General features: G+C 37.6%; 1 protein-coding gene across 1 annotated transcript in view; it reads right to left on the bottom strand.

Annotated features, from left to right (window-relative positions):
• The window catches only part of F9 (coagulation factor IX), a 32,818-nt gene extending 15,789 nt beyond the window's left edge, over positions 1 to 17,029 (bottom strand). Inside the window, exons 1-4 of the mRNA XM_004064948.4 lie at positions 16,916 to 17,029; positions 10,506 to 10,669; positions 10,293 to 10,317; positions 6,485 to 6,598 (exon numbers count right to left, since the gene is read on the bottom strand). Coding sequence (XP_004064996.1) covers positions 6,485 to 6,598; positions 10,293 to 10,317; positions 10,506 to 10,669; positions 16,916 to 17,003 — 391 coding nt within the window. The 5' untranslated portion in view covers positions 17,004 to 17,029. The remainder of the gene's footprint in view (positions 1 to 6,484; positions 6,599 to 10,292; positions 10,318 to 10,505; positions 10,670 to 16,915) is intronic.
• Between the last annotated feature and the right edge of the window lie 5,338 nt (positions 17,030 to 22,367).

Genomic DNA, 22,367 nt, shown 5'->3' with positions numbered 1-22,367 from the left:
TATTTGGTTTGTTTCCAGTTTTTGGCTCTTATGTATAATAGTGTAATGAACATTCTTGTATATATCTTTTGGTGACATAAACATGCCTTTTTACTGGCTTATAATTATGAGTGTAATTACTGGATCACATGTTCAGATCTAGTAGATACTGCCAAGCAATTTTCTAAAATGATTGTACGAACTTAAATTCCCACCATCACTGTATGGGGTTCAGTTATTAGGTATCTGTATTGCAGATATCTTGTCTCACTCTGTGACTTGTCTTTTCAGTCGAAGTAGTGTCTTTTGCTGAACAGGAGTCCTTAGTTTTAATATAGTCCAGTTTATCAATCTTTTCCTTTATGGTGATCACTTTTTGTATTTTAAGAAATTTTTGCTTTCTGCAAGTTATGAATATAAATTGTTATTGTTTCATACTTCATGCCATATGAATATCTAATTGACCTATCACTTTTTATTGAAAACACCAATAATTTCCTTCTCTACTGCACTGGCACCTCTATCATAAATCAAGCCTTTATATATGTACAGGTGTGCTTCTGAGCACTCTAGTGTGTTTCACTGATCTATTTGTCTATCCTTGTGTCAGTACCACACTGTCTTAATAAATGTAACTCGATAATAAGTCTTGACATCTGGTAGTGTAAGTAGTACAAGTTTATTCTTCCTCAAAACTGTCTTGGCTATCCTTGGCTCTTTGCATTTCCATATGCATTTTATAATTAGCTGATGAATTCTGCCCGACCTCCCACCACCAAAAAAAGCCTGCTGGGCACTTTGGTATTGAATCCATTAGTAAACATTTGATATATTTACTATATTGTATCCTTTAATTGATAAACATTGCCTATTCATTCATTTATTTAGGTTTTCCTTAATTTTTCTCAATAACGTCTCATAATTTTTTATGTAGAGTTCTTGCACATCTTTCTCACATTTATTACTAAGCGTCTAATTTTTAATGCTATTATAAAAATCATTTTTGAATCGTTGCTGGTATATAGACATGTAACTGATATTTGTATGTTGACTCTGTATCCAGTAATCTTTCTATACTTATTTATTTTAATTGTTTAGATGCTTTGGGTTTTCCATATGTACAATCATTTTTTCTGAAAGTTACAGTTTTACTTATTTTTTTCAGTGAACACAAAAAGCAACAGCAATTTCATAATCTCATGTAGATACTGCCTTTCTGCATTGAAGTGTAATTTCTATTGCTTAGTTATTCTAGAAATTGCTTGGCTTCCAGAGCTAGACTGTTTAACAGGTTACCTATAAAAGTAGAATCTGGAAGTCTTTAGAAATTACAGTGTTAGAATAGCAGACATGGAATCAACCTAAATGCCCATCAATGACAGACTGGATAAAGAAAATGTGGTTCATATATACCATGGAATAATATGCAGCCATAGGAAAGAAGGAGGTTATGTCTTTTGTGGGAATATGAATGGAGCTGGAGGCTATCATCCTTAGCAAACTAGCGTAGGAACAAAAATCAAATACTGCATGTTCTCACTTGTAAGTGGCAGCTAAGTGTTAAGAACTTATAAACACAAAGAAGGAAACAACAGATACTGGGGTCTACTTGAGGGGAGAGGGTGGGATGAGGCAGAGGAGCAGAAAAGATCACTATTTGGTACTGAGCTGAATATCTGCGTCATGTAATAATATGTACAACAAACCCCTGTGACACATGTTTATCTATGTAACAAACCTTCACATGTACCCCTAAACCTAAAATAAAACATTTAAAAAAAAAGAAATCATAGTGCTAGGAAGTCCCTTAGGGCCAAAAAGCAACTTGAAGCTGGCTGAGGTGGTTACATATCAAATATAAGAGAATGAAATAGGGTCCTGTAAGGTAACTGAAGACCAAAGACCAATATGTCATTAGTGCTAAGCATTCCAGTGGCCCACATTTTCTTTACTCTCCTATGCAATTCCCCTTATTAATAAAAAAATCTCTTGTCTTTTGAAATGATTTTCCTCTTGGATTCTATTTTGTCTGATGTTAAGATTGCTTTGCTAGTTTCTTTTTGTTAGTTTTTACCTGATAGTTCTTTTCACATCCCTTCATTTTGGCCTCCCAGTGTAATTTTATTTTAGGTATCACTTTCGTTAACAGTATACAATTAAATTTTTAACTCCAAGCTGAAAGTTGTCATTATTAACAGATTAGTTTAACCCCAATTCACAATAATTGTGTTTCCTGATATTTTTGGCTTATTCCTGCCATCTTGTTTTGTATTTTCTAATTACTGTGCTTTCCCTTTGTTTCTCCTATGCAATACCAATAACAGGAAGTACCATGTTTCAGGACTTGTTAGCTTAGACCTGCTGAATTAAGAAAAACAGGCTCTGCTCTTGAGCCTATTTCTGTTTCTAGAGCAGCACAGGAACATAAACAATGTAAGACACCTTTCCCCTTGTGTACATGTTTGACAACAGTAAAACTTTCAATAGAAATCCTCAGTGGTCAGTGCAATCATAACATGGAAACTTTGAAAATGAGTGACTGTATTAGATACCTCCTATGCACCACCTTCATTCTTCTCAGCTTCACCTGTGTCTTTTTCCAGCATGGTGGTGATTAGCTCTGGGTGGATGTCAGCCAGCCTCCTAAGGGTGTATCCTTGAATTGCCTTGGCTCATAGCTGCACTATGTGTCTTTTGCCTTGAAGCTTCCCTGTTCATGCTGAGGCATGGATGCCATATGACCCTCTGGGTACCCAAGCATATCCAACTAGGAAATGTGAGGGAGTTAATTCCCCATAAGTCGAACTTCTAACCAATGAGAGACAGATACTGACAAATTCTTTCACCGCTTCTTCCCACTCAGGTGGACTAACCTGAGGCCAATTTGACTTATTGGAGACAGTCCCAGGAAGTTAAGCAATCAGTTGCTGTTAGAAACGAGTAGTTTGATAACTCATCCTCTTATTGGCTTTCTTTTCCTTTCTGCTTCACTCTTCAGTTCCTTTCTCTTGCCCCCTGGGATTGCACATGTTAACAAATAAGCTTGTGACTTTTTTTCTGGGGGAACACAGGCTAACAGAGTGACTGTATGGTTTTGGAGAATATGAATTTTTGAGTGACGAATCTAAACTTTTAAACTCTTATTTTACATATGCTAGCATAGCCAAATGTAATAATTGGCTCTTAGTCCTTACTGATACTTCAGGAGATAAAGGGAGGCAAATCAACTGTTGCCAGGGGAACAAAGGAACCAGCCTGAGCTTTAACCTTTGCTACCAATAATCCACTAAGGGCATGATCCAAAAAGATGGCACTTGGTCCTATTAATTAATTAATTAATTAATTAAAAGGCCTTTCTCCTCACTAACAGTGGTAATATCCCTGGATCTTTTTCTGTTACTAGCTATCATTTTGTTGCTACGAAGCAATGCTAAAGTGTTCAGCCAAATCAAACATTACCTGTAGAAAGTGTTCCGTCAATATGAGATTGTGATAAGTTACGAAAGGTGCAGCTTGGTTATCCAGGGCATGCACAATGGGAATGAATAAACTCTGTGTTTTCTCAATTGTGATTCTGTGTCATTGGCTAAGAAGTAACCAGACCTCTGTATCATTCTCCACATTTGTCATTGCCCTTTAGGGCTCAGTATGTTGCTGCTGCTGTTGATCTTTGGCTTGTTTTGCGCAGGAGGTGGGAAATATTGCTTCCTAATCAGCAATCTTTTGCCCTCAGCTAAAAGGCTGAAGATTCCAGAAATAAAATAATGGCACAAAGAATTCCAGGGGAGAGTTCCATAGAGCAGGGCTAAGGAACAGTTAGAATGGGACTCATTTATCAATTACTGAGCATTTATATGTCAGGTACTGTGGTGGATATGGGCTCTCTCTGGTCCCGAAGGGGGTCTCAGTGCCTAGAATATCTGTTGAAGAACATCTCAAAGCATCTGTTCTTCCTCCCTCCATGTTAACACAAACACTTTCTAATTCCCTTCATGCCTACTACAAATGTTAGTATGTTCTGCTTTAGTTTATTCTGCCTTTATATTTCCTGATATATCCACTTGTGTGACAACCAAAGCTTGGACAAAAGATGTTTTATTTAACAAGTTTACCACAAAATATGCTGTGCTTCAGCTAAACAACATATTTCCTTTTTTTACTCCTCAGAAATACGTAGTAAATAAGACAGTAGTGTCTGTGACATGCTGGGAAAATTGAAAAAGGTGTTTATAGGCTTGTGATTTTTTTTTTCTTTCCATTCTACTTTACTGTGGGAAAATGCCTCTGTTACTCTTTAGAAGAGACAGGAATGACCAAATTCTTACAGACCTTCATTTATCTGAGAGATATTTGGGTTTAATGTACAGCTAGGGACATCATACAGAGGTCTTTATTCTAACCAAAGGGACCCAATAGCCAATTAATATTCTTTAACTAGAATGCATGCCCTGAATGTTTACACCTCTCTCTCACAGTGAAGGGCCTGATGAACAAGGGAAAAAGATAACAAAAAACTCTTATTGATGAAAATCTCCTTTCTTTTTTTCAAGACCTTATAAGACAAAAGACTTGGGGCCGAGATGCCCCATAAACTGTGCTATCTAGTAGCTGTTGAAATTAGTCTTTAATTTGAAGCAACAAACTTAAATGGTAATTTGTTTATGCTTTTGCTGTAGCTTTCCTCTGTTGTCTGAGATAAAGAGCAATTTGTGGGAATTCTCATTTTGTTTGTGAGCTAACTGGGCTGAAAATATTTTTCTAAACCTTGATCAGATTGGTGGGTCAGATCAATATACCATAGAGGCCAGGAGTGGTGGTGGCTGCAGTACAACTGCACAGCCTTGACCAAATCAAAATGTGGGAACATGAGAGTATCCAAGTTGTGTCAGTTGTAGACTTAGCATTTTTGCTGGGTGGAACATAGCCACACACGTAGTAAACTCTGTTGTAGAAGTTTTGTGCTTATATTTACATTCCTCAGGGCTATTCCCTTCCTCCTTTTAAAGTATCTTTATTTTTAAACTAGGTAAAGATATTTATGTTTTCAATTATAGTTTACAACAATGTGCCCTTCAGTTGTAACTGAGACTAATTGAGTTACTCATTCCCTCAGCTCCAATGGCTATATTATTTAAGCTGATAATGAGTAACTACTCCAAGGATTTCTAGAGGTTTCCATAATAGCAAGATCAAATTTATCCAGGTAAATCTGAATTTCAAATTATAACCTTTCAGATGAAAGTAGCACTTCAGAGATATTGAATCAATTAACACACTCTCAAGAAAGGTAACCCAGGCATTAGTTTGTCCCCACAATGGAAACCTAAGGGAATGGGAGTCCAAGCCAGGTGTGCAAGTTCATTCACTCTTTTCTTTCTTTTCAAATGTCTTTGCCCTGTCACCTTTTCCTTTTTTTACCTTCTAAGAAATTTTCGAGCCTAAAGGAAGATGGTCAATGAATTTTTTAGTACTGAAAGGATTTCTGAACAACATTACAGGTGACTTTTTTCCTTTCTCAATAGGACAAGTGTAGCTGCTACATTTCATTTCATTTCATGCCTTTTTCATCTGTCAGGTGGATTGCTGTAATGCCTTAATAGAGTCCTGCTAATTTTCTACTCTTTATCCTTAGTCATGTAGCCTGTGGTGTTAAATTCTTCCTTAGGATTGCATCTCTATTCTTCTGGAGTGTCAGAGTAGAAAGCGAATTCCTCATTAGCACTCTGTGCATTTCTCAATCACAGTACCAGTAATATTGCATCTGGAGGTAATAAACAAGTAGGTAAAGGACACTGGGGTTTACTGCTCCAATTACTGAAACCTCGGAAAAAGAAATAATCTAGGCTTTGAGAAGAAAAGGTACACAAGGATTCTAAGGTTGCTATGTAACATTTTCGATGTAATCAATATAGTCAAATTCAGGGATGAGCTTTGAATGTTGTCAACAAGTTTAGCATATGAAGTGGTTTGTACATGTGGAGAATTCCCATTATATGGGATAATTGGCCAGTTATACTCCAGTTCTGTACTTAATTGACTTTCACTACCTATGTTGATAGCAATTTAGTCATGATTTCAATTTTTCTGGGTTCAGTTTTCTCCGAGTTTTGAATATAGTAGTTAGAAGCATGGGTTTTGGTCACACTGAAGTTTAAGTCCTGTCTAAACCATTTATGCCTCTGTAATTTTTGGCCATTGGAGTTGCAGTTTTCTCATCTGCATAGAATGGGCATAATGATAGTACTAACCACATACGGTTGTATTAAAGATTAATAAGTGAGTGGAACATCATTATTACTTAATATTACTTACCAAATATTGTTATTGATTTTAATGTAGCTTCTTGAACTCATATCCTGAAAACTATCACTACAAATGAAATGTTTATAAGCATCAAAGGTATGTTTTTAAGAAAAATTATGATACACCAATATTGCATTTTCCAGTTTCAACTTGTTTCAGAGGGAAACTTTGAACCATGAATATTCAAAAAATAGTTACTTACCTAATTCACAGTTCTTTCCTTCAAATCCAAATGGACACCAACATTCATAGGAATTAATGTCATCCTTGCAACTGCCGCCATTTAAACATGGATTGGACTCACACTGATCTCCATCTTTGAGATAGGTTAAGAAATTGAATTGGCACATAAACTGCTTAGAATGCCCAGTCCTCCCCTGTAGATACTCATTGGGATGGGAGTCTGATTTTAGGGTCAGAGCAAAACTACTGACCTGGAAGCCAGCTGCCTATAGGCATATGATGCTCCTGTCTTCCTGAGTTTCTAAAAGCCACCCAAACAAAGATCCTTAGGCTGACACTGTCCTAGAAAAGTGCCCTGAGGAAGGCATGTACATAGTTTATGCAATCCAAGGGAAGAGGGAGAAGGACGTTTTTGTATAGAAAGGTACTATATCAGCACAGGGTGAGAAGGATTTTCAATCCTTCCTTATAGAATGATGGCAGAGTTAATTCCAAGTCAAATTTAATTGCTTCAACAAATATTATCTCTATGTCACACAAGGCTCTATTGCAGGTCTTGTAGAGCAAACTGAGCTAGATAATATATGGCGTTTCCACTTTAGGAACTGACGGCCTAGGCAGGGAGCAAATGAATCTGCTTTCTTGTATTGTCACTTAACTTTGATATATCATATGCAGTAATGGTTCAAGACAATAGAAAACATGTCAGAAGCATCTGTTACTACTTAAAGATAGTCTATGTTTTACAAATTCGGTTTCAAATGGTCTAGGTAATGTGAGAGACAGCATTCGATATATCATACAGAATTTAAAAAGATTCTCCAGTGTGCTTTATTTATGTATGCATTGGTTATGTTTCCATTCTGCCTTTCTTGAAGTTTCTGCATTTACCGTGTACTTGAAAGCCTTTGAAGACACTGATGGTAAGAAAACAGGAGGAAGGAATAGGTGAAAGGAGAAAAGTCAGAATGAGAAGGGAATCTTTAAGTCTGGTTTCTTAGTGCTCTGCCTTAATCCACACTTCTAAAGGAGCTTTGGGAGAGAAGGATGAATAGAACCAGAAGGGAGATGGTAGGCACTTTGAACTAGAAAAATACCCCTGAAGAAAAAAATGGGAGCTTGATCTGTAAGACTCAATATATGAGAAACAAAGGAGTAAGAGATAAAGATAACAATAAGAATCAAAGAATGAGGGAAAAGGGGGAAACTGAGAAATTTCTAATTATCAGTCATATTTTAAAGCAAATCTCCTTGACATCTGGTGTGTAGATTCCTGCCTGTTCTCCCTCTTCTCTGTCAGAAGCGTGTATCCAGGTTCCGTTGACTAAGAGACTAATATCCCTTTATCATAAGTAGTCCCTCCCTGGAAAATTTGCTTATTTAAAAATTAGACCTTGTCCCCTCTGCTCCTAGATCTGATATGCTTTTGCATAGATACTCTAATTTGTTCCAATTCTATGAAAACAAAATCTGTTATCTCTGATTTATTACTATTGATGTTCAGAACTGGTCTAAAAATGAGCTACATTTGCCCTTTATATTATAGACCAACAAATGTGAATTATTCAGGATGTTTTACTGAAAGGGTCTGGGCTTTCAGCCAGCTACACAGGAACTCATTTGCTGAGACATGTCGTTAAAATGAGTGTCATTTTATCCCACATTTGGTTCTCCTTTGGTTTCTTGGCTGTGTGTACTTTGGGTTCAGGCAAAGCCATAGACAGTTGGGGTCAAATACAACAAGAGACAAGACCTTACCAAGGGAGAGATTCCTGTTTAAGACTACCAGGTTCCTGTTTAATGAATAACTGCATTTAGATTTGAAGGCCATGAGGTGTAATAGTGAAAGCAAGGGGTTGAGCAGCAGAGAATTTGGCTTCTCTTCTGGGCTTCATGACTCCCCAACTGGGAGACCTTTGGCAGTTCTTTTAACTTCCCTAAGCTTCAGTTTACTCTCCTGTAAAATGGAGTTAATAATGCTTTGGTCACAAGGATGGTGTGAGGGTTAAATGTGATAGGCCTTTTGTAAACTGGAAAGTCTTGACAGATGCTAGTAATGTGGTTGGACAATCATTCTTCAACCAGGCTCTTTATGTGATGAGTTGATGGTACAGAATAGCACAGCAGTGAGAAGCTTGGGTTTCTACTATGTGCAAGAAGAAACATAGGCTAATTTTGTAGTGGTTAGGAACCTTGACTGCAAGTGAAAAGAGGCAGGGAGTTTGTTTATTTTTTGTTCTTGTTTTTGTTGTTTTATTTTTTGGTTGATGAAGCAGTAGTAACAGAATAATACCCTCCATGTTTTCCAGATAGCTATACCTGTGGTATAGCAAACAGTGTACCTATGTGACCCAAATGGCAAGGGCCCAACTTTAAAATATGATGCTGGGGGTGGGGACTGAGCAATGAAGGGATTGTAGGAGTTTAATAGTCAGGAATTTTTTGGTGGGGAAAATAGGCATGGATTTACTTTTAGAAATAAATCATGTGATTCAAAGTTCTAAATTCTGCGGGAATGGAGATTGCAAAGACCTATTTGGACTAACTTTAGGGGGCACCTCAGTAGAAGTTGGTATGGTAGTATTCGTTTCTAAGATCAAGGAAAGGTAGATAAAACAATATAACAGAGTCAACTCTTTTTCTCTCATGATTTAAAAACAAAAGTGGAGGAGTTATGAGTTATGAGAGTAAAAGAGTGTCCAGTAGTGTCTCCAGAACATAAACTGTAGATAATAGAATTGGATTTCCAATTGATGGAAGTTGGTGAATTTGTTGTCTGGATCAATTTCTTTTTATTTATGCAGATAGTCTTAGGTAAGTCAATCTTTGAAACTTACCCTCCCTCAAAATCCTACTGCTGAATTTTAAGTTATTGTAGCTTTAAAGTTAGTTGTCATTAAAGTTTTGAGTTTTCCTTCTTTTGGTCAATTCATTTGATAAATATTTACTGAGTACCTCTTTTCCAGATACTGTTCTAGGTGCTAGGAATATATCAGTAAACAAAACAATTGAATATCCCTGCCAACACGAAACTTGCATTTTAGTGGAGTAGGAAAAAATAAATGATAAATAGTATGAGTAAGAAATTATATGATACATTAGATGGTGAAAAGCTCTGTTAAAAAGTAGTGTGGAGTTCTGTACAGGTGTCTAGAGTGGTAAGGCTACTGGGGCAGGTTGAAGTATTAATAGATGGTGAAGGTAGGCCTCATTAAGATGGTAACATTTGGGCAAAGACCCGAAGGAGGTGAGGGAGTCAGCCCACAGGAAGTTGGGAACAGCCAAATAAGAGAAACAGCCAGATAAAGCCTCTAAAGTGGGAGCATTCCTAGAGTGTGCAAGAAGTGACAGGAAGGCCAGGGTGGCTGGAGCCCCAGTGTGCAAGGAGAGAAGTAGCAGAGGAGGCAAGAAGGGTAATGGGGAGGGTGGGGAAGGACAATCATGGAAGGGCTTGTGGGCCATGATAATGAGGAGGACTTTGAAGCTATAAACATTTAAGTCAATCAGCAGTCTCTGATTTTACTGAGGAATGCAAACTTTCATTAGGTTCTAAGACACGATCATTTCAGTTTCTTCCTTCCACCTTCCTGGGGTTGAACAATGTTCTTTGTGAAGCCCTAGGGAGGATTAAACTTATTTACCAGCAATAGTTCCCACACTGGCATAACCCTGTAGTATATCACCATTCAATATGGGTTAGAGGGTTGGACTGATCTTTCTGAGTCCTTTTGACAAAGTTTAATATATTATCTATTTATGCAGAGAAAAAACCCACATAATTCTCATATGTTTCATATATTAGCTAGAGGATAAAATGAATTGCTTACCAACATACTGCTTCCAAAATTCAGTCTATAAAGAATAAAAGAAGACAAATTAATGGTAATATCTAAAGTGTTTTGGTATTGATTTCCTATCTTTTATAACATTTAAAATACATACATATATATGGATGCTTTAAAATTTTAAAGAGAAGTGTCTTTTTAAAGATTTTCTATTCTATGCTCTGCATCTGAAGGGTATTATGTGGAAATACTCACTGTTCTTTCAGTGTTTTCAAAAACTTCTCGTGCTTCTTCAAAACTACACTTTTCTTCCATACATTCTCTCTCAAGGTTCCCTTGAACAAACTCTTCCAATTTACCTGAATTATACCTCTTTGGCCGATTCAGAATTTTGTTGGCATTTTCATGATCAAGAAAAACTGAAATGTAAAAGAATAATTCTTTAGTTTTAGCAAAAAAGAAAACATCATGAAAATTTTACATCTCTTAAGAAAGTCTTTGTTTTTAATCCAAATAATCCGAAAGCCAATTTCTCTTTAGGGCATGGAGCCAAAATCTGTGATGTTCCCACAGTACTGTATACACATGGAGATTTAGGAATTAAAATTCAATTTTACTTTTAGTCAAGAGAATTCCAGTAATAAAAGGTCAGATTTCTAATCATATTTGAATTTACTTTGGATGAAAAAGAAAGTTCTCAAATGAGCGGTTAACTTCACACTTTGTCATCACTTGAAAATAGCTCATTGAGGATCCTTGCAAAGTGATCCATCACCCTGGCTGGGTTGTTTTCAGAATATGGTTGCCCAAATGACTTTGAACAAATGTCTCCTGAAGAACAGAAGCCTAATTATCGTCCAGCTGCAAATGTGACCCCAGTGTCTGTCACTAGATGTTAAAGAAAAATCACTGCATTAATTTAAAAAAGCAATTTCAGATCAACAGCACCTTTGGTTGGCAAGTGTTATAGGAATTGCAGTGATTTAAGCATCTCTCTAGAATTCAGGATATGTTTTTTTTTAAGCTACATCTACCTAGTCTGTAGAGACACTCCTGAACTCTGGAGGATTGATGTCTCTATCTGAATTATATTTCTCCTTCCCTCCCTCCTTCCTCTCCTCTCCTCTCTCTCTCTCTCTCGTTATGTGTGTGTACATATATATACACATATATATGTACATATATATACATATATATGTACATATATATGTACATATATATGTGTACATATATACATATATATGTATACATATATACGTATATGTATACATATATACATATATATGTGTGTATATGTACACATACATATATATGTGTGTATATATGTACACATATATATGTATACATATATATACACACACACATGTATATCATATATATCATATCATATATGTATATATGAGATAATCATTTGTTGCACAATGACATTTTGGTCAATGATGGACCACATTATACGACAGTGGTCCCATAAGGTTATAATACTGTATTTTCACTGTACCTTTTCTAGGTTTAGATACACAAATACCACTGTTACCATTGCCTACAGTGTTCAGTATAGTCACATGCTGTACAGGTTTGCAGCCCAGGAGCCTAGGAGCAATAGGCCACATCAATACAACCTAGGTATGTAGTAAGCTATACCATTTAGGTTTAGGTAAGTACACTCTATTATGTTCGCACAATGATGAAATTGCTTAATGACACATTTCTCAGAATATATCCCCATTGTTAAGGAATGCATGGCTGTATACACACACATGTGTTTGTGTGTTTTCATGTGTATACATATATGTGTGTGTATGTATAAAATTAATAACAGGGACTCAAGAAGTTGCCTGGAGTTGTTCCTTTCTTCAAGGGTCTAGCAATATATCTGATACCATCTCAAGAGGACCAAGGGCTTATAAGATGAACTTTCTGGGGTATTTGGGACTACTTCCTGATTAACTCCAAAAAGGAAGAGAAAGGAAAGTAAAAAGGAAAGGAAAGGAACGGAGATGAACTAAACTTTCTTCCCTTATTTTCGTTGCAGCTGTTCACTTTATGGAGTGTTCTAGTCCCTTGACATCCCTGCTTTTCCTTTGCTCTGCAAGTTCCTTTTGGGCTCACTTTTTTTCTTTGAATTTAGCCTAGACTTTTTCTCTTCAACTCTTTTTTTTTTGACAGAGTCTTGCTCTGTCGCCCAGGCTGGAGTGCAGTGGTGTGATCTCAGCTCACTGCAACCTCCATCTCCCAGGTTCAAGCTATTCTCCTGCCTCAGCCTCCCAAGTAGCTGGGATTACAGGCACCCGCCACCATGCCCAGCTAATTTTTGTATTTTTAGTAAAGCCGGAGTTTCACCATTTCACCTTGTTGGCTAGGCTGGTGTCGAACTCCTGACCTCAAGTGATCTGCCTGCCTGGGCCTCTGAAAGTGCTGGGATTATAGGTGTGAGCCACCATGCCAGGCCTCTCTTCAACTCTTCATTGGCCATATTTCTCAATTACCTTCACTCGTTTGCAATGCTGTGCCCACCCTGCAATCCTAGCCCCTAAATCGGAGCAGCCATCTGCCTTCATCCTTCTCTTCCCAGACAGCCAAGGACTGTGAAGGAAAAAATCACCAAAATGCAGATGGATGCCACCACATATTGATGCCTCACAGCCTCCACCCACCTCTCTGCTCAGCAACTCATTTACCTGGCCCTGGACACTCCTAAATAGCATCCATACCTGCATCCATTTACAGTCGTTCCTCAGTATCCATGGAAAATTGGTGGCAAGACCCCCTGCAAATATCAAGATCTGTGGATGCTCAAGTCTCCAATATAAAAATGGCTTACTATTTGCATATAACCTAAACACATCCTCCTTTGTACTTTAAATCATCTCTAGGTTTCTCTTAATAGCTAATACAATGTAAATGCTATGTAAATAGTTGTTATGCTGTATTGTTTAGGGAATAATGAAAGATAAAATAAGTCTGTACATGTTCAGTAGAGATGCAACCATCCATTTTTTTCTTGAATATTTTTGATCTGCAGTTAGTTGAATCTGTGGCTGTGGAACTCACAGGGAGAGCTGACTGTACAGTGTGGTTGAGTGAAAAAACAGACTTTAGAATCAGATCAGACAGAAATAGGTTTGAATCAAGTATCTGCCTCCTCTAGACCTGTGACCTTGGACAAGTCACATAAGCTCTGAACCTTAACTTTGTCAAATGTAAAATAGGTTTAACAGTAGTATACTAAGAATATCTACCTCACAGGTGTTGGCAGGATCAGTGAGACAATATGCTGGTTATCTCTTTTTCTCCCTACTCCTTTCATGTTGGCCCTACTTTCTTCTGTTTTAAATTTCTCAATTCTCTTTAGCTCTTTAATAACTTCTGTGTAGCTCTTTTCCTTCCTTAATCACATTTATATAATGAAATGACTATTGTCACAATCAGGAATGACCTAAAGAATCATTTTGAGTTTATGTATTTACTGGCTGCTCTAAATAATTTCTAATTGTTGATCTCTCCCTTTTTAGGAAACTCTTTTTATAATAATCACTCTATTCTGGTTCCCCGCTTTGCTGTAACTCCTGTTATCCATCCAGCACTTGAATTGATTAACTCCTGTTCCTCTCCATGGCCCTTAAATGTCCAGGGTTCTCCCAGGCTCCAGCCTCAGCTTTTTCCTTTTTCACCTTATATATACTTGCTAGGGCTGGGACAAGAGTGAACCAAACAAGGCATGTAGGGCACAATATTTAAGAGGTCCTCACTTCTCGGGGCGTACAAGTATATTTATGCCCTACAGGCCTTGCTTACCACAGTCTAGTCCGGCCCTGACCCTGTCAACAAAATTTACTGAGCGTACAACCACTACTGCCAGGCACTGTACTAGGCATCACAATATCCATGCTCACTCTCCAGATGCCCACACACGTGGCTGTAACTACTGTTTACAGAACAATGAGTTCCAAATACTCATCTATAGTCAGATACGTCTGAATTTCAGATTATCTTTCCAACTCCTTAACTGTATATCATAATGTAGCCAGTAATAGCTAATGTATATGTAATGCTTCTGCTGTGTCGGACACTGTGCTCAGTAACTTTGCATCCATTATCTCACTTCATCCTCACAAAAGTCCCACGAGATAGGCACTGTCATCTTATTTTTATAAATGAGGAAGACAGATTCATAGAGGCTAAGGGCTTTGCCCAAGGTAACATACTAAAACATCAGACCCAGGATTCAGACTCTGGCAGTCAGACTAAAGAGCCAGTTCTCTTAGACATTATTCTGTGGTCCATAATCACATCAAACACAAAGTCCCCAAGACTCTATCTATTTCCCCTTCCATACCCAGATGGTTAAGTCATACCACTTCTACTTCCTTAATATCATTTGAACTCCCCTCTTTTTTTGTACTGCTACTGTTCAGGTTCTAGCCTTTATGTCTCCTGTAGATAATTGCAATAGTCTCAAGACTGCTCTCTCCTAGTCTTGGTACGGCCCCCTCCCCCACTATCATTTCATTAGTGTGTTGCCAGACTGGGCATCCTAAATCAGCCATCAGTGGTACTCCTTATGTTTATACTTTGATACCTCCATATTGCATTTTATTGTCCAATCTCCTTAGGTTAATGACTTCATTATCTGATGACCAGCTCTGTCTAGTTTACCTGTCTCACTTGTCATAGTCCATATGGAACCATACAGCTCCTGAAATACCTCACGTTCTTGCAAATCTGAGTCTTTGCACATGAGTGATCCTCTTTGCATAAAATGCCCTTATATCAGACATTTAAAGAGAGAGAACGCCTACTCATCTTTTAAGACCCACATGAAAATATTATCTCTCTATCAATTGTTTCCCCATTTAACGTGTTCCTTTCTCTATGATCCCTTAGTACCTAGTGCACATTTTATCACATTGTATTGAAACCTCTCACCTGGCCTCATGGTGCTTTAGATCAAAGAGGGAGTCTGGTTTATCCCCATACCCCTAGTACCCTGACACAGTACCTGGCACCGTAGTTGTAACTCAGTAATGTCTGAATGAAGGACATCTTTGATGCATACACTTTACAAAACTAAACTGGTTTTACAGAACTGTTTTAATTTCAAAATTCCAAACTGTTGCAATAATACCTAAAGGCAGCAGCCATGAAAATGCAACATCTCAGCAAATCACTCACCGAAACTCCTTTTAGAAGCCAATGAGAGTTTAACAGCAGAAGAGAGTGCTGCATTAATACTGTCTATCCTTAGAAAAATTCCCCTGGCCCCTTCCTCAAGGGCTTATTATCTCTGGATACAATGGCTGCAGAATCACATTGCCTTTCTCCTTAGTATTATCTGGGGATCGTATATTTAACTTCCCTTCAGGTTTATCACTAGTCATTATTTCCCAGGCTCCAAAAGCCTGGTTCATCTTTATTCTTATCTATCCTTTCCCCAGCATCTGAAGTCTTCAAGGGGGCAGAAGCCCTCTTACAACCTTCATCATCTCACCACTTACATAGAAGAAAGGGTTTGGATCCTTTGTCCTCCCAGATGTCACACTAATGAGATATATCTAATGGCCTTGCTTTATGTCCTGCTTTGTGAGTTTTCCAACAAATTTTCTTTATCCCTTGACTTTACTCACTTTGCTAGTTTAACCTCTGTATTTTTTTATCGTTATTTCAGCATTTCAGTCTGATTTCACAGCTGACATCATGTCTGGAGTGGGAACCACAGGGCCAGTCAGCTTTCTGGGGGTGCTTAGGGTTGGCACCCCTGATCCTGGTACTGTCAGCTACTAGATTTGATTCTAGAAAGTTGACAAGTAAGTGTGATAAATGCTTCCTGTGAGAACATGCTGTTTGTCCAAATGGGATAATTTCTTCCCTGTATGCCTTCCTCTGGGGAATATATAAAGTCACTGTAGTTGTGAAAAAACAAAGTGATATATGTTGCATTAGCTAACTGCCTACTCTTTATGTCAGTTCTTAAGCTTGCTTTTCTCCCCTAGGGAACTCAACTGAGTATTGTGTTTCCCCAAATATCAACTCCAAGATGTTTGACATAGAGACAAAATGATTTTTTCCTAATCCATGAAAAGCTTTGGTGATAACTAACAGCTTGCTAATGAAAGGTTAATCTTTGTTTTAACTAAAACTTTAAATTGAAGATATATAATTTTAAAAATTAGAGACATACCTCATTACATACTTCTGAAATCTTGAAGTGTCATATATCTTAAAATCAGACTTTTTGTGTAAATAAGGCCATTGTTTGTGCTTTTGTTTCCCATTTTGATTTCAAAGTGGTAAGTCCAAACAAAAATAATGTGGTTATTTTTTTTTTCACTATATTCTGCTATTTCTTTGTTTTCCCACTTTTAATTTTTTTAAACCAAGGAGACGAATGTTTTCTAACAGGAATTACATGGCCAAATCATGAACTGAACAGTGTTTATTAAACATAAATGCATCATAAGCAATGTCGATCTATTTAGTTTTAAAAATGAAGAAGAAGAAAACCTAGCTAACAAAGAACCAGTACTTACCAACCTGCGTGCTGGCTGTTAGACTCTTCAATATTGCTGTCAAATCATGTAATCAAAATTTAGTGAAGAAGACAGCATCAGATATTTCTATATCTAAAAGGCAAGCATACTCAATGTATTTTTAAAAAGGAAACAAACCTGTACATTCAGCACTGAGTAGATATCCTAAAAGGCAGATGGTGATGAGGCCTGGTGATTCTGCCATGATCATGTTCACGCGCTGCATAACCTTTGCTAGCAGATTGTGAAAGTGGTAAGGTCGATTAGTTGTACCAAAGTACAAGCTGAGCTGTATTTACTTCTGGGAAATAATGTCCATCTCCCTCAATGGGTCTTTGGACTATTTCCAATGGCCTCTTGGGACAAGTGAAGAGAATGGGCAGTGGTCATTATTAAATTTCACCTCTGATTTCGTGGGCTTCTGCCACTGTGGCTGATTTGAGTCTGAAACAGGAAGTGACACATCTTCAGAATGGAGATAGGCATAGTGGCTACATTTACTGTGGCAGCACAGTTCATCAGTGGGACGCATCGTATCTTTGTCAGAGAGCAATGATGTTTCCCAAAATGGCTGTACCACTTTACATTTCCATCAGCAATGTATGAGTGGTCCAGTTAGTTTGATTGTTTTTTTTACTGTCAGATTCTTAAGGTTGTTTATATATTCTAGATATGAGTCCTTTCATAGATATGTGGATTAAATATATTGTCTCCAGCCTGTAGCTTGTCTTTTGTCCTCTTAATTAGGTCTTTCACAGAGTAGAATTTTTTAGTTTTGATGTAGTCCAGTTTATTTGTTTTTGTTTTATGGATCACATTTAGAACTCTTCCACTAACACTAGATCCTGGTGATTTTTTTCCTATTTTTTTCTAAATGTTTTACAGTTTGAAGTTTTAGATTTATGCCCATGCTCCATTTCGAGTTAAGATTTGTGTAAAGTATGATGTTTAGGTCAAACTTCATTTCTTTTTTTTTTTTCCATAGGTATGTCAATTTATCCAGCACAATTTGTTAAAACAAAAAACAAAAATACCACCCCATCCTTCCTTGATTGAATGGCTTCTGAAATTTTTTCGTAAATCAGTTAACCATATTGTTTTGGGTCTACTTCCAGTTTCTCTATCTATTCTTTGTGCCATTGATGTATTTGTCCCTCTGCCAATGTAACACTGTCATAATTACTGTAGCTATGTAGTAAGACTTTATATTAGGTAGAGTGATTCCTCCAACTTTATTCTTCTTTTGGTAAGATATTTTTAACTGTTCTAAGGGCTTGTATAAATTTTAGAATGATCTTTTTTTATTATTATACTTTAAGTTCTAGGGTATATGTGCACAATGAGCAGGTTTGTTACATATGTATACATGTGCCATGTTGGTGTGCTGCACCCATTAACTCGTCATTTAGCATTAGGTACATCTCCTAATGCTATCCCTCCCCCCTCCCCCCCACCCCACAACAGGCCCCAGTGTATGATGTTCCCCTTCCTGTGTCCAGTTCCCACCTATGAGTGAGAACATGCGGTGTTTGGTTTTTTGTCCTTGCGATAGTTTGCTGAGAATGATGGTTTCTAGCTTCATCCATGTCCCTACAAAGGACAAGAACTCATTTTCTTTTTATGGCTGCCTAGTATTCCATGGTGTATATGTGCCACATTTTTTTAATCCAGTCTATCGTTGTTGGACATTTGGGTTGGTTCCAAGTCATTGCTATTGTGAATAGTGCCACAATAAACATACGTGTGCATGTGTCTTTATAGTAGCATGATTTATAATACTTTGGGTATATACCCAATAATGGGATGGCTGGGTCAGATGGTATTTCTAGGTCTAGATCCCTCAGGAATTGCCACACTGTCTTCCACAATGGTTGAACCAGTTTACAGTCCCACCAACAGTGTAAAAGTGTTCCTATTTCTCCACATCCTCTCCAGTACCTGTTGCTTCCTGAGTTTTTGATGATCGCCATTCTAACTGGTGTGAGATGGTATCTCATTGTGGTTTTGATTTGCATTTCTCTGATGGCCAGTGATGGTGAGCATTTTTTCATGTGTCTGTTGGATGCATAAATGTCTTCTTTTGAGAAGTGTCTGTTCATATCCTTCACCCACTTGTTGATGGGGTTGTTTGTTTTTTTCTGTAAATTTGTTTGAGTTCATTTTAGATTCTGGATATTAGCCCTTTGTCAGATGAGTAGATTGCAAAAATTTTCTCCCATTCTGTAGGTTGCCTGTTCACTCTGATGGTAGTTTCTTTTGCTGTGCAGAAGCTCTTTACTTTCATTTGATCCCATTTGTCAATTTTGGCTTCTGTTGCCATTGCTTTTGTGTTTTAGACATGAAGTCCTTGCCCATGCCTATGTCCTGAATGGTATTGCCTAGGTTTTCTTCTAGGGTTTTTATGGTCTTAGGTCTAACATTTATGTCTTTAATCCATCTTGAATTAATTTTTGTATAAGGTATAAGGAAGGGATCCAGTTTCAGCTTTCTCCATATGGCTAGCCAGTTTTCCCAACACCATTTATTAAATAGGGAATCCTTTCCCCATTTCTTGTTTTTGTCAGGTTTTTCAAAGATCAGATAGTTGTAGATATGCGGCATTATTTCTGAGGGCTCTGTTCTGTTCCATTGGTCTATATCTCTGTTTTGGTACCAGTACCATGCTGTTTTGGTTACTGTAGCCTTGTAGTATAGTTTGAAGTCAGGTAGCGTGATGCCTCCAACTTTGTTCTTTTGGCTTAGGATTGACTTGGCAATGCGGGCTCTTTTTTGGTTCCGTATGAACTTTAAAGTAGTTTTTTCCAATTCTGTGAAGAAAGTCATCGGGAGCTTGATGGGGACGGCATTGAATCTATAAATTACCTTGGGCGGTATGGCCATTTTCATGATATTGATTCTTCCTACCCATGAGCATGGAATGTTCTTCTATTTGTTTGTATCCTCTTTTATTTCATTGAGCAGTGGTTTGTAGTTCTCCTTGAAGAGGTCCTTCACATCCCTTGTAAGTAGGATTCCTAGGTATTTTATTCTCTTTGAAGCAATTGTGAATGGGAGTTCACTCATGATTTGGCTGTCTGTTTGTCTGCTATTGGTGTATAAGAATGCTTGTGATTTTTGCACATTGATTTTGTATCCTGAGACTTTGCTGAAGTTGCCTATCAGCTTAAGGAGATTTTCGGCTGAGACAATGGGGTTTTCTAGATATACAATCATGTCACCTGCAAACAGGGACAATTTGACTTCCTCTTTTCCTAATTGAATACCCTTTATTTCCTTCTCCTTCCCGATTGCCCTGGCCAGAACTTCCAACACTATGTTGAATAGGAGTGGTGAGAGAGGGCATCCTTGTCTCGTGCCAGTTTTCAAAGGGAATGCTTCCAGTTTTTCCCATGCAGTATGATATTGGCTGTGGGTTTGTCATAGACAGCTCTTATGATTTTGAGATACATCCCATCAATACCTAATTTATTGAGAGTTTTTAGCATGAAGGTTGAATTTTGTCAAAGGCCTTTTCTGCGTCTATTGAGATAATCATGTGGTTTTTGTCTTTGGTTCTGTATATATGCTGGATTACATTTATTGATTTGCATATGTTGAACCAGACTTGCATCCCAGGGATGAAGCCCACTTGATCATGGTGGATAAGCTTTTTGATGTGCTGCTGGATTCGGTTTGCCAGTATTTTATTGAGGATTTTTGCACCGATGTTCATCAGGAATATTGGTCTAAAATTCTCTTTTTTTGTTGTGTCTCTGCCAGGCTTTGGTATCAGGATGATGCTGGCCTCATAAAATGAGTTAGGGAGGATTCCCTCTTTTTCTATTGATTGGAATAGTTTCGGAAGGAATGGTACCAGCTCCTCCTTGTACCTCTGGTAGAATTCGGCTGTGAATCCATCTGGTCCTGGACTTTTTTTTGGTTGGTAAGCTATTAATTATTGCCTCAATTTCAGAGCCTGTTATTGGTCTATTCAGAGATTCAACTTCTTCCTGGTTTAGTCTTGGGAGGGTGTATGTGTCAAGGAATTTATCCATTTCTTCTAGGTTTTCTAGTTTATTTGCGTAGAGGTGTTTATAGTATTCTCTGATGGTAGTTTGTATTTCTGTGGGATCGGTGGTGATATCCCCTTTATCATTTTTTATTGCATCTATTTGATTCTTCTCTCTTTTCTTCTTTATTAGTCTTGCTAGTGGTCTATCAATTTTGTTGATCTTTTCAAAAAACCAGCTCCTGGGTTCATTGCTTTTTTGAAGGGTTTTTTGTGTCTCTATTTCCTTCAGTTCTGCTGTGATCTTAGTTATTTCTTGCCTCCTGCTAGCTTTTGAATGTGTTTGCTCTTGCTTCTCTAGTTCTTTTAATTGTGATGTTAGGGTGTCCATTTTAGATCTGTCCTGCTTTCTCTTGTGGACATTTAGTGCTATAAATTTCCCTCTACACACTGCTTTGAATGTGTCCCAGAGATTCTGGTATGTTGTGTCTTTGTTCTTGTTGGTTTCAAAGAACATCTTTATTTCTGCCTTCATTTCGTTATGTACCCAGTAGTCATTCAGGAGCAGGTTGTTCAGTTTCCATGTAGTTGAGTGGTTTTGAGTGAGTTTCTTAATCCCGAGTTCTAGTTTGATTGCACTGTGGTCTGAGAGATAGTTTGTTATAATTTCTTTTCTTTTACATTTGCTGAGGAGTGCTTTACTTTCAACTATGTGATCAATTTTGGAATAGGTGTGGTGTAGTGCTGAGAAGAATGTATATTCTGTTGATTTGGGGTGGAGAGTTCTGTAGATGTCTATTAGGTCTGCTTGGTGCAGAACTGAGTTCAATTCCTGGATATCCTTGTTAACTTTCTGTCTCGTTCATCTGTCTAATGTTGACAGTATGGTGTTAAAGTCTCCCATTATTATTGTGTGGGAGTCTAAGTCTCTTTGTAGGTCTCTAAGGACTTGCTTTATGAATCTGGGTGCTCCTGTATTGGGTGCATATATATTTAGGATAGTTAGCTCTTCTTGTTGAATTGATCCCTTTACCATTATGTAATGGACTTCTTTGTCTCTTTTGATCTTTGTTGGTTTAAAGTCTGTTTTATCAGAGACTAGGATTGCAAACCCTGCCTTTTTGTTTTCCATTGGCTTGGTAGATCTTTCTCCATCCCTTTATTTTGAGCCTATGTGTGTCTCTGCATGTGAGATGAGTTTCCTGAATACAGCACACTGATGGGTCTTGACTCTTTATCCAATTTGCCAGTCTGTGTCTTTTAATTGGAGCATTTAGCCCATTTACATTTAAGGTTAATATTGTTATGTGTGAATTTGATCCTGTCATTATGATGTTAGCTGGTTATTTTGCTCATTAGTTGATGCAGTTTCTTCCCAGCCTCGATGGTCTTTACAATTTGATATGTTTTTGCAGTGGCTGGTACCAGATGTTCCTTTCCATGTTTAGTGCTTCCTTCAGGAGCTCTTTTAGGACAGGCCTGGTTTTGACAAAATCTCTCAGCATTTGCTTGTCTGTAAAGTATTTTATTTCTCCTTCACTTATGAAGCTTAGTTTGGCTGGATATGAAATTCTGGGTTGAAAATTCTTTTCTTTAAGAATG

Source organism: Gorilla gorilla, chromosome X (assembly GCF_029281585.2).
Source record: "Gorilla gorilla gorilla isolate KB3781 chromosome X, NHGRI_mGorGor1-v2.1_pri, whole genome shotgun sequence".
Taxonomy (NCBI): Eukaryota; Metazoa; Chordata; class Mammalia; order Primates; family Hominidae; genus Gorilla; species Gorilla gorilla.
The sequence above is the reverse complement of the archived record's forward strand: the minus strand, read 5'-3'. Positions and strand labels throughout refer to the sequence as shown.